Genomic DNA, 15513 nt, shown 5'->3' with positions numbered 1-15513 from the left:
AAGAAAAATTCAGAGTTAACGCTTCGGGTTTGGTGACCCACCCTCAGAACCTAAGACCTGCTGAGCTTTTCCAACTTCTGTTTTTGTTCCGGATTTACAGCGTCTGCAGTTCTTTCGGTTTTTATTTAGAGGTGTCGAGAAACCAGTTTTCACAAGCAGGTGTGAACAGCCACCAGTAAACCCTGTTTAACAATGTCAAACCAGGCACCACAACAGGGACTAGTTCATTTTCACCACTACAGAAACTCAGCCATAACCTTGTCTAGAAATCCAGAGACTCCAAACTTCTGTTCCTCAGCAAGAAAACTACAAGACAGAATCCAGCCAGGTTTGCAACGTATGTACCTTAAAGTATTATATAACCACTTGTTATTGTTGATAATCTAGCCGTATGCTTTGTTTTGACAATCTAACTTTATTTGTGTGCACATGCGTATAAACATTTATCTTTTCTTCTGAGTTTAAATAACCTGAATGCCTGCTGTGTGGTCTTACTACCCAAAATCACAAAACGCAAAAGGTTTAAAACAATCCCTTTAAAATACATTTTGTTGCAGAGAACTGAGAGGTGAGGGGACAGAGAAATAGTTAGTCCCATCCGTAACATGCATTAAAGCTAAATAAACTGAAACAGCATTACAACAACATATACAATCTTTCCAAAGTAACCAAAAGCCTGCCCTGGATCGAATTGCATCTTCAATGATGCCGGAGCTGTTACAATTCCATCCTCCTTGAAGACGATTAGTTATTCTTGTATGGAGAAATGTTTCTTGGCATCAGTTCTGAACTTAACTTTTGCCAATTGCTACCTAAGCCCCCTTGTCCTTAGGTCTCAGTTCAGCTGGAAATATTCTTCACATTAAACATTTTCAAATTCATTTATTTACTAGGACGGTATGGTTAGTAAGTTTGCAGATGACACTGAAGTTGGAGGTGTGGTAGACAGCGAAGAAGGTTACCTCAGAGGTCAACAGGATCTGGATCAGATGGGCGAGTGGGCTGAGGATTGGCTGATGGAGTTCAATTTAGATAAATGAGAGATGCTGCATCTTGGAAAGGTAAATCAGGGCAGGATTTATACACTTAACGGCAAGGTCCTGGGGAATGTTGCTGAACAAAGAGACCCTTGGAGCGCAGGTTCATAGTTCCTTGAAAGTGGAGTTGCAGGTAGATAGGATAGTGAAGAAGGTGTTTAGTATGTTTGCCTTTATTGGTCAGTGCATTGAGTGTAGGAGTTGGGAGGTCATGTTACGGCTGTACTGGACATTGGTTAGGTCACTGTTGAAATACTGTGTGCAATTCTGGTCTCCCTGCTATTGGAAAGATGTTGTGAAACTTGAAAGGGCTCAGAAAAGATTTACAAGGACATTGCCAGGGTTGGAGGGTTTGAGCTATGGGGAGAGCCTGAATAGGCTGGAGCTATTTTCCCTGGAGCATCAGAGGCTGAGGGGTGATCTTATAGAGGTTTATAAAATCATGATGTGCATGTATAGGGTAAACAAAGCTTTTCACTGTATTTTGGTACATGTGACAATAAAATCAAAATCAAATCAAATAAAGGTCAGAAGTCAGGGAACAGTTACTCAGCATTCATTTCACCTGGACTGGTCAATTAGCTGCATGAGGGCAGGCTCACTGTTGAACTAAGGCTGTTGGTCAGGTTGTTGAACTAGAAAGAGCAATTGGAGATCCTCTAGCAAGGAAGGAGCAGCAACTTGTAGATCAGGTACTGGGGAGGTTGTTTTGATTTTGAGGTGCCCTCTCTCCCTCATTTTACACTTTTAAATTAAAAATGTCTTTATTATCTCTAATAGCCATGCATGAGCTTATTGTTGTTGAATCATCTTGTTTCAACTCATTTTATAGTTACATTTATGTACCTTTAGATGTTAAGCTTATAATTCACATTCATTTTCTGTTTAGTCTCTTTGTATTATTGATTTTCTTTCTTTTTGACTGTTTTCTTCATCAAATATCACTGCTGAACTTGGGAGTACAAGGCACAATTTTGAAATCTGCTGATGACTTGAAACTTGTAAATGTAGGTAACAGTGGCAATGCTAGAAACAGATCCCAGGACAACACAGGTTAACAAAGCAGTTAATAATGTATGTGGGAAACTAGGTTTTATGAATAGTTGCATCGAATACAAAAACCAGGAAGTCATGCTAAACCTCTAGTGCCCAACTGAAGTATTATGTTCAACTTTGGGCACCATGCTTTAGGAAGCGAGAGAAAGCTTCGGAAAAGGCACAGAACAGAATGGGTCCCGGGATGAGGAATTGCAGTTAATCGGAAAGACCAGCGAAGGTGGAGTTCTTCTAACATCAGAAGGGCTAAGAGGAAATCTGATGGAAGTGTTTAAAATCATCAAAAGTTTAGATAGAGTAAATAAAGAGAAACAGTTTCCAATGGCTGAAGGCTTGATAACACAAAGGTACAGACTTAAGGTGAACAGCTAAGGAACCAGGGGTGACGTGAGGGAAATTTGTTTTGCACGACAAGTGGTTTGGATTTGGGACATACTGCCTGGTAGAATGGTAGATACAAATTCAATAATAGCCTTGAAAAGAGAATGTATAAATAACTGAATGTAAAAATTCATGAGCAAGTTAAGAATGGAGAGTATGTGCAAGAGAAGGGAGTAGGACTAAATAGATTGCTCTTCTAAAGAGTAGGTGTACATTTAATGAGCTGCATGACCTTCTCTCTGCTGCTAGTATTCTGTGATTCATAATTGTATTATCAGATTTCTCCTCATACATTTTTCACGGATTAGCTGGCTTATTTCAGAGAGGAAAGCAGCCTTTTATAGACTTCTATAGAAAGCAGATTTTATGATGTCACTTCATTATTATATTTCTTCCTATTTTCTAAGTGTCTTGTTGCTTTTTGTTTTTGCTGCAGCACCTGGCTCCTTCAAAGTAGAGACCCCCTGTTCCTACCACAGTCTGGCCCGCTTCCAAAAAAAAAAAGACCCATTAAGAAAGAGAGACCTATTTCACCTGTGGGGGTAGCATTCTTGAAGAATGGAGGGAGATTGGCAGGGAAGGCAGGTGAGTTTCAAATGTTCTCAGTGTCAGTTATGTGTTCATGTTTATAAAGTTACATAGTCATAGAGATGTACAGCTTGGAAACAGATCCTTCGCTCCAACTGGGCCATGCCGACCAGATATCCCAAATTAATCTAGTCCCATTTGCCAGTGTTTGGCCCATATCCCTCTAAACCCTTCCTATTCGTATAGCCATCAGCTGCTTTTTAAATGTTGTAATTGTACTAGCCTCCACCACTTCCTCTGACAAGCCATTCCATAATTCACACCACACTCTGTGTGGAAAAAGTTGCCCCTTAGGTCCCTTTTACATCTTTCTCCTCTCACCTTAAACCTATGCCCTCTAGTTTTGGACTCCCCTGGGGAAAAAGACCTTGGCTATTCACCCTATCCATTCCCCTCATTATTTTATAAACCTCTATGAGATCACCCCTTAGCCTCTGACACTTTAGGGAAAATAGCGTCAGCCTATTTAGCCTCTGATGCTCCAGGGAAAATAGTCCCAGATTATTCAGCCTCTCCCTCTAGCTCAAAACTTCCAGCCCAGACAACATCCTTATGATTCTTTTCTGCATCCTGTTAAGTTTAACAACACCTTTCCTGTAGCAAGTAGACCAGAATTGAATGCAGTCCAAAAGTGGCCTGACCAGTGTTCTGAAAGGCCACAATATGACATCCCAACTCCTATACTCTGTAAGTGACATAACTGACTGCTTTAGCAAAATAAAAAGCTGGGACTGCATTTTTCTGCAACAGTTGAAATAATTGGGCTGCTCACTACATCAACTTGTCCTATCTAATTACAGTATAACTATATTTTATTCTATTAAAGGTAACTTGCATCAGTTCAGATATTTGGTCATAACTGATTCTCCTTTGGCATCAAAACATTAGGTTTCCATCTCATGGAAATTTGATAACATGCAGTACTAATTAAAATGTTGAGTACAAAGTTCAGGGTTCATCAGTTTAAAGTCAGATGACAAAGTTTCATTTCCAAAGCTAGATAAAGTTAGCGTCTTACCTCAGGAGGTTCCCAGTCACTCGTGAGAGTGTCAACTTTCATCTGTTTCCTGAACTCAACATGCTAAAAATTAATGCAGAAGAGATGTGACCTTCTCCTTCAATGTAGCATAATATCAACTCATTGAACATATTTATTTCACTGACATCATGGGCTGGATTTAATGCTGACAATGGGATTCATGTCCATCGACTGAAGAACGGGTGGGAATCCTGAAAATGTTTCTGTGGAGGAGGTCCAACCAAATTAAGTCCCAGCCTCAGCTCTTCTTTGGGATTTAGGACACTAATGCTGGAAATCCCATCCCAAGATCTGCATCCCAATCTGAGACCCAGCAGCAAACCATTCTGAGCACTGTGACTGGTAACAAGTAATATTCCTGGGTCTTCATCAATGTTCATTGTGCGATCCCTAGACACACCTGAATGGGCGCAGGACAGGGACCATGAGAGGAGTGGCAGGGTGGTCAGATGAAAGGGCAGCAGGGCATCCTCCAGCTGCCCCTCTTTCACAATGACAGGCCCCTCAATTGGACACCAAGTCCCGGAACTCCCACCTCCAACAGTCCACTAGTGAACCTGACAGGATTCACCTGGGGGCTTTGGGCAGGCATGGGAAAGCAGTTTCTGAGCCACCTTTAAATTTCCCACATTAAATAACAGTCCACCACAGGATTTTAAGACAAAGTATTCAGTAGATTGTGGCAGACCAAGTAAAATGTGTTCTGAAAAGGCTGAGGCTCTTTTTATTTCATTTGCTCATTGTTGCTTAAAGGCAGCATTTATTGCTCATCCTTAATTTCCTGGAGAAAGTGGTGGTGAGCTACTCTCTTGAACCGGTCCAGTCTATGTGAAGTAGGTCCATCCACAGTGCTGTCAGGGAGTTCCAACTCTTTGTCCATTGATGCTGAAATGGTTCAATGTCAGGATAGTGTGTGACCTAGAGGGGAACTTGCAGGTGGTGGTGTTCCATGGGACTGAGTATTTGAGGTGCTGATTGGCATGCCAATCAAATGCTTGGCCCTGGATTGAGTTTCTTAAGCTGCACTCATTGAGGCAAGTAGTGGGCATCAAAGTAACTCCATGAAGACTGCTAGCCCATCACCAAGTCACCAGTTAGCTCAGAGCCAGCTCCTAAAGTGAACAAAACCTCGGACTCTCCTGTTCAAATCTGTCAGCCAGGGCTCTCTGATTGGACCAATTTAACAGCCCCAATCAGGGAACCTTGTATTCTATGAGATCCACCTGCTGATATTGTTCCAATCATTGAAGGCATTCTGTCACATATCTGTCTGACCCTGCGGTGTGTAGATGGTGGAGAGGCTTTGGAGAAAAGTATCACAGAATTCCCAACTTCTGACTTGTTCTAGCAGCAGTAGCATTTATATGGCTGTTGCAATTAACTTTCTGATCAATAGTAACCTCCCGCCAAGTATGTTGGTGGTGTTGTGCAGAGCACCATGTTACTGAAATCTGAAACACCCTGCAAGATAGTGGCGTTTGTATGACCATCAAAACATATTGCAATTTTCAGTGAATAACTTAAATAATCAATTGAACATTTTGAGCACAGCGATCTTGAAAAGGCATTAGGCAGAACTCCAATGTGAAGGATGTCACTACGTTACAATTTAATTACACAGAATATAAATCAACCTAATGTCGTTACTTTAGGTACAAATAGGATCAGACTTGAATCTGAAATTCCTTCATCAGAAAGTTCATGATTTTGGCCATGTCATTCATAAAAGTTTCAATGAAAGACAGGAATGGAAAATTAAAGCAACCAAAGAATTCCCAATCAAGGTCAGAAGCATCGAACAACACTTGCCATTCCACTCTGTCTCATCCAGGAACTAAGTGTGGGGAATTTTGTTTGAGAAAGAGGGAGGCTTGCCTGCTAGTTTTTATTGAAGATGAAATGATTACTTACATTCAGTACAACTTTTAATAGCAGTTTTTCCTACCTTGCGAATCATTGACTCTGCTTTCTGAAGGTTGAAACTTCTGGCTGCAAAGGAGAGTTTTCAGTCACTTTTCTTTATTCTCCTCATAGAACAAATTTTACAATCAGAGATAAGCACAAGACAAAGCTACATTGAGGAAAAAACAATTTTAAATGATGAAACCTGCTCTGTCTTATGCTTCCCAGAAATTTAAGACAATCAGACTTGGAGGGATTGAAACTGCCATTGGGTTTCTTTCTCCAACTCCCATCATGTGCTGTGCAACAATATATTGTTAGTTCAGTACAGAGATTGTAGAGCCTAGCAATTCGTGTGGCATCACGGATATTCGTGTACACATGTGCTTATCAATTCACTTCCTAACACTTTTCATGCAACATAAGAAAAGCTTTCATGCAGCACGTAAAACAAAGTATAATAATAACAAGATGGAACAAGGCAAGGGAGGAAAGTTTATGCTCCCTTTCACCAAAGCCTCAGTCAAAATCACTTAGCACTGATATCTTTCACACTCAATTTCCTGCTCAGGAGGTTCACTTATGCATTCTCTAAAGTTACTCATTCTGACTTCTCTTTCCCTTCTTCAGAATTACAGCAGGATTCTCCTTCAACTGTAGTGACAAAAGTTGCATCATGAAATACTCAAGATAAAAACTGAATTTTCATTCACACATTTTACAGATTTTAGAACAGTCAATGTGGCAGAACATTACGTTCAACTGACCTGTACGCTAAAAATTTGCTCAATTGAATAATGTGCTTCTATGCAGATTTCTAATTTATGTTTTGCACAGTGTGTCTTGTACCCTTCCCTCTACAGCACTGTATATTCATGCATGTGATTGCGTTTGCTTAGTACATAGAACATAGAATATAGAACAATACAGCAAAAGAATAGGCCCTTCCACCCAGGATATTGTGCCAAACATGATGCCAAATTAAACTAATCCCTTCTACCTGCCCAGGGGCCACATCCCTCCATTCCTTGCTTATTTATGTGCTTAACTCCTGTATTGTATCTGCCTCCGCCACTACACCTGGCAGCGCATTACAGGCACCTACCACATTCCGTGTAAAAAGACTTGCCCCTCACGTTTCCTTTGAACTTTCCCCCTCTTACTTTAAATGCATGCCCTTTGGTTTTAGACATTTCAACTCTGGGGAGAAAAGATTCTGATTGTCAACCCTATCTATGCCTTTCATAATTTTATAAACTTCTACCAGGTCTCCCCTCAGCCTCCACCCCTCCAGAGAAAACAACCCTAGATGGTCCAGTCTCTCCTTATAGCTGTAACATATTTCACATGTAAAAGTATCCGCCTTTTTAGATGTCCCAAACTGTTCAAAAAGGATGCATATGCATTGAAGAAGCAGAGAATGGTTCCAGTGTAAACTTGGGCTTCTGTCTCTACAACTTTGCCTGGTGAATGATTTCAAAACTGGATCTCTCCTTGAGTAATTAAGCAATCCAAAAGATGTTTGACAAGTGTGTTGCAAAGTGTCAGAAAGTTGTAATGTAGACTTTGATTTTTAGATAAGCAGTTGGGGACTGGGGGAGGAGCTCAGGGGAGAAACTATGATAAGCTTCAATTCACCAAACAGCTTTTTAATTAGGCCTTGACTGTGTTTGTGTTTAGATTAAAAGTGAACTTATAAGCTAATTTCCTTTGTATAAAACACATAGGTTGAATTTTTGGACCATGTTAGCCCATCTATTATCTTTTTATCTTCACAGTCTGGGCAGTAATCGGGCAGAGCAGATCACCCACCTCTATTAGAAATGAATTGAACTTTAGTTATCAATTTGACTTTCCATCCCTTTCATTCAAAAGATGGGCATATGTCAGGACTGTCATATCAGCCTGGATTTTTTCATTCTTTCACCGATGTGGGCTTTGTTGGCAATGGCAGCATTTATTGCTCACCCCTAATTATCTTCGAGAAGGTGATGGTGGCTATCTTCTTAAACCACAACAGTCCTTAGCTGGAGGTACACCCTTAGTGCTGTTAGAAGGGAATTCCAAGATTTTGACCGAGTGACAGTGAAGGAATGATGATATAGTTCTAAGTCAGGATGGTATGTGGCTTGGAGGGGAGCTTGCTGATGTTCCCATTCATCTGCTGCCTTTGTCCTTGAGATAGTACAGAATATGGATTTAGAAGATGCTGTTGAAGGAGCCTTGATGAGTTGCTGCAGTGCATCTTGAAGGTGCTACATTACACATTAATGTCACGATGCATCCATGATGGAGGGAACGAATGTTGAAGGTGGTGGACGGAGTGCCAATCAAACTAGCTGCTTGGTCTTGGATGATGTTGAGCTTCTTGAATGTTGTTGAAATCTTACACATCCAGACAAGTGGACAGTATTCACTTAGATTCCTTGTGTAGCTAGTGGACAGGCTTTAAGGAGTCAGGAGGTGAGTTATTGCTGCAGAATTCCCAGCCTAACTGCCCTTTTAGCTACAGTACTTACATGGATGGTCCAGTTCAGCTTCTGGTCACTGGTAGCCCGCAAGGATGTTAATAGTGGAGTTAACGATGTTAATGTCATTGAAGGAGAGACAGTTAGATGCTCTCTTGTTGGAAATGGGCAGTGCTGGGTACTTGCATGGTGTGAATGTAACTTGCCATTAATCAGCTCAAGCCTGAATCTTGTCCTGGTCTTGTTGCAGATGGACACTGGCTGATTCAGTATCTGTGGAATCGCAAAAGCTGAACATTGTGCAATCATCAGCAAATACACCAATTTCTGACCTATCATGTTCAAGTTCTGGATTAGGACTTGACCTCACAACCTTCCAATTTAGAAGTAAGAATGCTACCAGGCGAATCATGGCTAACACCTGGGGACCACTCTGGTGGGCACAGGGGCAACACAGGGTAGCAGGCAACACTTTTGGATGTCGCCTGCTGAGTTATTCATGAAGGTGACAAAAATATTGGGGACCAACTAAGTGGGATTTTGCTTAATATGCAGGGTAGATTTCATAATGGTGCTAGTCTGTTTGCAAGGCATTACAGTACCTTGTGTTTGTTGTTTTCCTGATAGAGGATAGAATGTTGTCTAACAGGTTTTCTCATTGTATCCTAAGACTAATGTGTAGTTGTGATTATGTCTACAATAGTCTGTGAAATTGAAATAAGTTTCTTTCATATGAGCTACTTAGAATTGCTGAGAACCGCAGCAGTTCATGGTTCCATAACTGTTCAGGGTACAGTGCCATTCTCCCTCAACCCAGTCAATGCGACCTAAGATGAATGGAACTATATAATGGTGACAATACAGAAGAAGGCCATTCAGCCTATGCTGTCCATGCCAGTGCACGGTAAGAGTTCTAACAAAAGGTTACCGGACTTGAAACATTAACTGGGAGATAGCAAGAACTGCAGATGCTGGAGTCAGACTGAACATAGTATGGAACTAGAGGAACACAGCAGGTTAGGGAGCATCAGAGGAGTAGGAAAGTTGACATTTCGGGTCTCAAGCTTTTGCTAATGGGCACAATTTTGTTTACTTTGTCCAGGCCTCCAATGTTAATAAGGCCCCAAATAAATCTACTTCCAAACTTCGCTGTTCTCAGAAAAACTGCCCCAGCTCTGCTTTCTGTTCACATGCCTCCAGTCCTACTTCCCTGGAGCAACTCTACCCGAAACATCAGCTTTCCTGCTCCTCTGATGCTGCCTGGCCTGCTGTGTTCCTCCAGCTCCACACTGTGTTATCTCAGACTCCAGCATCGGCAGTTCTTACTATCTCTCCTAAATCTTTTCTGCACCATCTCCACACCCTTCTTAAAGTGCAGTGGAGTTAATAACAAAACTTCTTTGGAGGTCAAAATGGTACTTATACAGGTTCACTGTTCGTTTTTGTATTCCATTTATAAAGCTCAAGATCGCATATGCCTTATTAAATGTTTTCTCAACCTAATGGAATCAGATGTAGCCCCAGTTAGTTTGATCCTAACCTTTTCAGTGTCTTAACGCATAATCTGGCAGGCGACATCCAAGACTGTTTCATCACCCAGCCTCCAGCCCTCACTGTTACTACCATGCACAACAGAAGGGTTAATAAGTGTCCACTTTGGCTTGGTTGGTGACACTCTCCATTCAAGTTATACTCTAAGATGTATGCACAGCAAACAATGCTGACCATCCAGTGTAGTAATGTTGGAATGTTGCATTGTCAGAGGTATCACCCTTCAAGTAAGGTCTTAAACTGTGACCCCTTCAGTGGATCAAAGTGGACTCATTTTGAAGAAAAGCGTGGGAGTTCCTGGTGTCCTTTCTAATATCTATCCCTCAATAAACATCCCACAAACAAATTCGCTGGTCATTATCATATTTCTGTTTGTGGGAGCTTGCTGTGCATAATTTGCCTGTTTTGTTTCCTACATTACAATAGTTCAAACGCACTTCATCAGCTGTAAAGTCCTTTGAGGTGTCAGGTGGTTACCAAAGATGCTATATAAAGACAAGTCTATTTTCATCTCATCTGATAATAATAGAGCAGCTGACACACAACAAGCATTTTGTAGCTGATTTAGACTGATGGCCCATAACTGGGTCAGTAATGCTGGCACTTCAAAAACTAATAATTATGAATCCAGGTGGTAAGGACGGTGAAAAAGAAAGTTGAAAAATTGGAATTGCTGTATTCAGAAAATTCAAGCTTGCTTGTTTCAGAAACAACACAATTTCACAAAGGCTTGATCTTCTCAGCAAAAGCAAATTGTGAGGAAAATCCATTTGCTAGATGGTACCCACTGTTACACAATGTGGGTGCTGGGGAATTGCTCATGGAAAGAGACAGAGACACCACTGACACTTAAAGATAGCAAGAGCTGCAGATGCTAGAGTCAGAGATAACACCGTGTGGAGCTGGAGGAACACAGCAGGCCAGACAGTATCAGAGGAGCAGGAAAATTGACGTTTCAGGTCAAGACCCTTCCCAACCCGAAACATCAACTTTCCTGCTCCTCTGATGCTGCCTGACCTGCTGTGTTCCTCCAGCTCCACACTGGCACTTATTGGGTTTATTCAGTAACTGGGAGCGCCCTCCACACATTGCTGGATTGAACTAAACTGCATAATGCTCTGGAGAATTGTAGTTAACATCCATCATATTGGCATGCTAACAAAAATAAGGCGACATCAAACAATGTCAAGGAGCACTGACACAAGTGGCAAGCCCTGTCAGTCCTACAGTCCCATCCTTTTAAACAACATCATAAAAAATATGCAGGAGTAGCAGCTTGTCTGTACTAACAATACAAAACAGACGAACTAAACAAGGAGGGAGCTGTGGGTCCACTGTAAGAACTAAGTAGGTATTCCAATTAAAAGCATGGTGTGGCGAGGTTCCTGCTTAAGTTTGAGGAAGGCACTAAAAAGGAAGAAATCTTGACTGTTCACTCAGTAGCACACACACGCCACTGGACATAACCCAAGGGCATAAAGAGGAGGGGTGTACTCCAACAGTAAGGACAGGTTTATGCTTCTTCTTTGGTGCCATGTTCTACATCATCAGAATAATGGCTCGCCACCTTTCATAGTCTTTGTTGGCAGCCAACATCTTGGTGCTGTTCTAAAACTTTATACCTGATCCGTTTTTTTTTCAGCTGTCGGAGCATTTCCTCCTTTGTCTCCTTCTAACTCTGCTGCTCTCCATTTTACCTGCTTCTACCAGATTTTCCAATTTCTTGCTCTCAAGTAAGTGCCCAAGGAATTGTAGCAGATTTACTAAAGAACATTGCTGAAAAGTCACGTTTTGTCATATTTTTAGCAATACTCAAATTCTGGGCAATCAAATGACTATTTGCTACAGATAATAAATCCAATGCTTAGTCCAAATAATATTATATGATAAAAATATGGGGGCTTGGTTATTCCGTGTGACATCTTACACTAGCAAACACTATATACACTAGCAAAAGTCACCTGTTTTAAGGGTGTCCAGAAAACAACTATGGAATGGATCAGATAACTTTATTGAAATTCCTACCAGAGAGTCAGAAGCAACTGAAGAAGTATTCCACTATCCAATCCCTTTAGAAACTTTGTTATATAGTATGTTATATGGCAAATATGCTCACCATCATACATTAACTCCAAAATATAAAATCTTGGCCATAGCATCCAAAGTCTGATGCTCACTATCTAGTTTAAAAATATTATACATAATATTGAATCAAATGCTAAGCAAAAAGATTGTCAATGACTTGATGATTTTGGACTTCTGTAAGTATTTTCTTTTCAAATTGCTTTATTAATTTGCAAATGCTATGAATAGAAATAAATGTGCATATTCTTGTGATAGATTCACAAAAACATTAGTCACATAACTGAATTTATGCAGACATATCCTTCAACTAAAAGTTAGAGTACACTGCTGATAGAGGACAAGATACAACACAGGAAGCATTTTGTTCTTGAGAGTTTATGATCAGTGATCTTTTTTCTCTTAGTAAGTGAGATATGAATTGTACAAAACAAGTTAGAAATGCCTATCAGTTCTATCAGTGCTCACCCTAACCGCAGATAATGCCAGCTCATTGGTTGTACATCCCCTACTCTCCAAACAATTCATGATGCTGACTCCTAGTGAAGAGATCAAGTTTAGGAAAGTCTAGGAATTTCCATTCTAATTTTTAACTGTTAAAAATCTGCCCTAACCACCAAAGTCACACAATCTCTTTCAGAGAGGCAAATGACGGTAATTGATTGTGACACGTACAGGAAGTGCATAACATAACGAGACTTTTAACTTGGGCACAAGTGCTGGGATCAAGGCAGATGGGAAACACAAATCATAGAATCCCTACAGTGTGGAAGCAGGCCAGTCAGCCCATCAAGTCCACAGTGACCCTTCGAAGAACATTCCACCCAGACCCAACCCCCTGTCTCTGTAATCGTGCATTTTTACCATGGCTAATCCACTCAGTCTACACATCCCTGGACACTATGGGCAATTTAACATGGCCAAAGCACCTAATCAGCACATCTTTGGACTGTGGGAGGAAACATGAGCACCCAGAGGAAACCCATGCAGACACGGGGAGAATGTGCCAACTTCACACAGTCACCTGAGGGTGGAATCAAACCCAAGTCCCTGATGCTGTGAGGCAGCAGCACTAACCACTGTGCTGCTAAATGACAGTGGTGCCATGAGACCAGAGCCATTTTAATTTTTGGATTTCATTACTGTGTTGCAGCATGGATTCTCAAAAAAATCAGAAGAAATGCTGAAGAGGTCAATGGGAAGAAACTGGATTTAGTATGAGAGGAGCCTGCCATTGATGGCCTAAAGGGATAGTACCTAGTAACAAGGTAACTGCTGGTCACAATCCATGCCCTGCCCCGATTTTATTGATTGGGGTTTAGCACGGTGATGATTACAAGTTAAAATCATCTTGAGAACCGAAAGGCCTCATCAGACTCAGACCTTCCAGCAGTGAAAGGGGTGGCAACTGGAGATGAGGGAGAAGACTCTAACTTGTTTTAACTGTCCCATCTTCTCTTTTTCTATTGTGCGGGCAGAGTTAAAATTGAACGCCACATGTATTACATATCAAAATTGATTTTATACCCAATTCGGATATCCAACATTTTTTATTTTTTTAGGTTACTTTCAGAAATGAAATTGCATTAACTTGTCCATTTATATATATTTTGCCAAGTCAATAGCAACTAGCTTTCAGATGTAATTCTTGGTCCTATGCCTTTAATGTCCAACATAAATGGAAATTATTTCAAACTCACAATGAAAATCCAATGAACTACTGGTGAATTCTTAAGGGTTGTATTCTTTTCATTGCATAACATTGCAATTCAAAACATTGCACAATGATCTACAGATTAGCCATTTTAATATATAAAAATCCACACAACCACATTTTCATGACTATTTAAGAAAGAAAAACATGCATTTATTTAGCATCTTTCACAACCTCGGGAGAACCCGAAGCATCCTATGTAATAATGGGAATTATATTTTCCATAAAAAAACAAGATTTAACTTAGCATTGTTATACATCTGTAAGTGCTTCTATTTCAATACATGCAATCATCTTTCCAGGGTTAACTGGGGACTACTTTGTGAGATAAAGTGAAACTCCACCTAATGTGGCACAGTGGTTAGCATTGCTGCCTCCCAGCGCCAGGGACCCGGGTTCGATTCCACCCTCGGGTGACTGTCTGTGTGGAGTTTGTACATTCTCCCCGTGTCTGCGTGGGTTTCCTCCCACTGTCCAAAGATGTGCAGGCTAGGTGGATTGGCCGTGCTAAATTGTTCATAGTGTTGATTAGGTGGGTTATGGGGGATGGGTCTGGGTGGGATGCTTTGGAGGGTCAGTGTGACTTGTTGGACCGAAGGGCCTGTTTTCACACTGTAGGGATTCTATGAACTCATATCAAAATTCCAAAACTATATTTGGGTCTTTGCTGGTGCTGTGGAATTTTGCATATTCTTCAAATTACAGGCTTATATTCTGGAAACATGACTTGGATCATGTGTCTATACTCAGCTTTTGTAATGCTCAATAACTGGCAGGAAAATTGTCCTATTTAATTGCTAAAACCACAATAGTTGAGGTAAAATCTGCATGTTGATGACATTGACGCAATTTGCAAAATCACTGTATGATAACAGGAATGCAGAATAAGCAAGTCTCCTATCATTGTATTGTAAACAGCTAAGTGAACCCACACAAATGATTCAGCGATGTCCAACCACAAGGGTTTAAACAATTCTAAAAGAATTTTCTGAACAATCCACAATGCTAATGAAAACCTCACAGTGAAACAGACCAATTGTCAAAGAAGCACAGTTCATGAAGTTTAAGGTCAAACCACCAAAGTTGCTGAAACATTAACAATAAACAAACATTTGAGCAAGTTTGCTTAAAATGGAATAAAATGGTTGGGCTAGAAAAGGGATGACTCATTTAGATTTCTTAGCATCAACATAACAAAGCAATGTTTTCAGATGTCTAGAATTTCGGATTGTGAACCAAGGACCCCTGCTGTTTAATGTGCACTTGATCTTCACTTTAAGTCTGTTTTTTCAATTTGTGTGGCTACAGATTATTCTTAGTTCTGAGCATTACTTAATTTTATTAGGTTACCCATCTGCCAGCATAGGAGACAACATCCTCATGGTATACTTCTGCATGATCTGATCTTCTTGAACACTTGCTTGACAACTAAAAGCTGAAAAGTTGAAAAGGCAAAAGGCACCTGGTAAAAGGTGAAACTGGAAAAATGGGAATTGGGAAGAAATTAACAGAACTAGCGATTTCTACAGAACTGTATATCAAAGTACCTCTGAGCCATCGTAGGAGAAAGTGGTCATCCTGAGCAGGAAGGCTAGGCAGGATATCTTGAATATTCCCTCGAAACTGCAGAACAGAAAGAAAAAGAAAGTGTTCTGATTTCACGTGCACCGTAGAAAGTCAATCAGCTTCTAAATG

General features: G+C 40.7%; 1 protein-coding gene across 1 annotated transcript in view; it reads right to left on the bottom strand.

Annotated features, from left to right (window-relative positions):
• Positions 1 to 15513, bottom strand: part of sec14l8 (SEC14-like lipid binding 8) — a 74981-nt gene that overhangs the window by 47778 nt on the left and 11690 nt on the right. The window contains exons 2-4 of the mRNA XM_048611725.1: positions 15366 to 15441; positions 6047 to 6090; positions 4081 to 4143 (exon numbers count right to left, since the gene is read on the bottom strand). Coding sequence (XP_048467682.1) covers positions 4081 to 4143; positions 6047 to 6090; positions 15366 to 15441 — 183 coding nt within the window. The remainder of the gene's footprint in view (positions 1 to 4080; positions 4144 to 6046; positions 6091 to 15365; positions 15442 to 15513) is intronic.

This window comes from Rhincodon typus, chromosome 24 (genome assembly GCF_021869965.1).
Source record: "Rhincodon typus isolate 14 chromosome 24, sRhiTyp1.1, whole genome shotgun sequence".
Lineage (NCBI taxonomy): Eukaryota > Metazoa > Chordata > Chondrichthyes > Orectolobiformes > Rhincodontidae > Rhincodon > Rhincodon typus.
The sequence above is the reverse complement of the archived record's forward strand: the minus strand, read 5'-3'. Positions and strand labels throughout refer to the sequence as shown.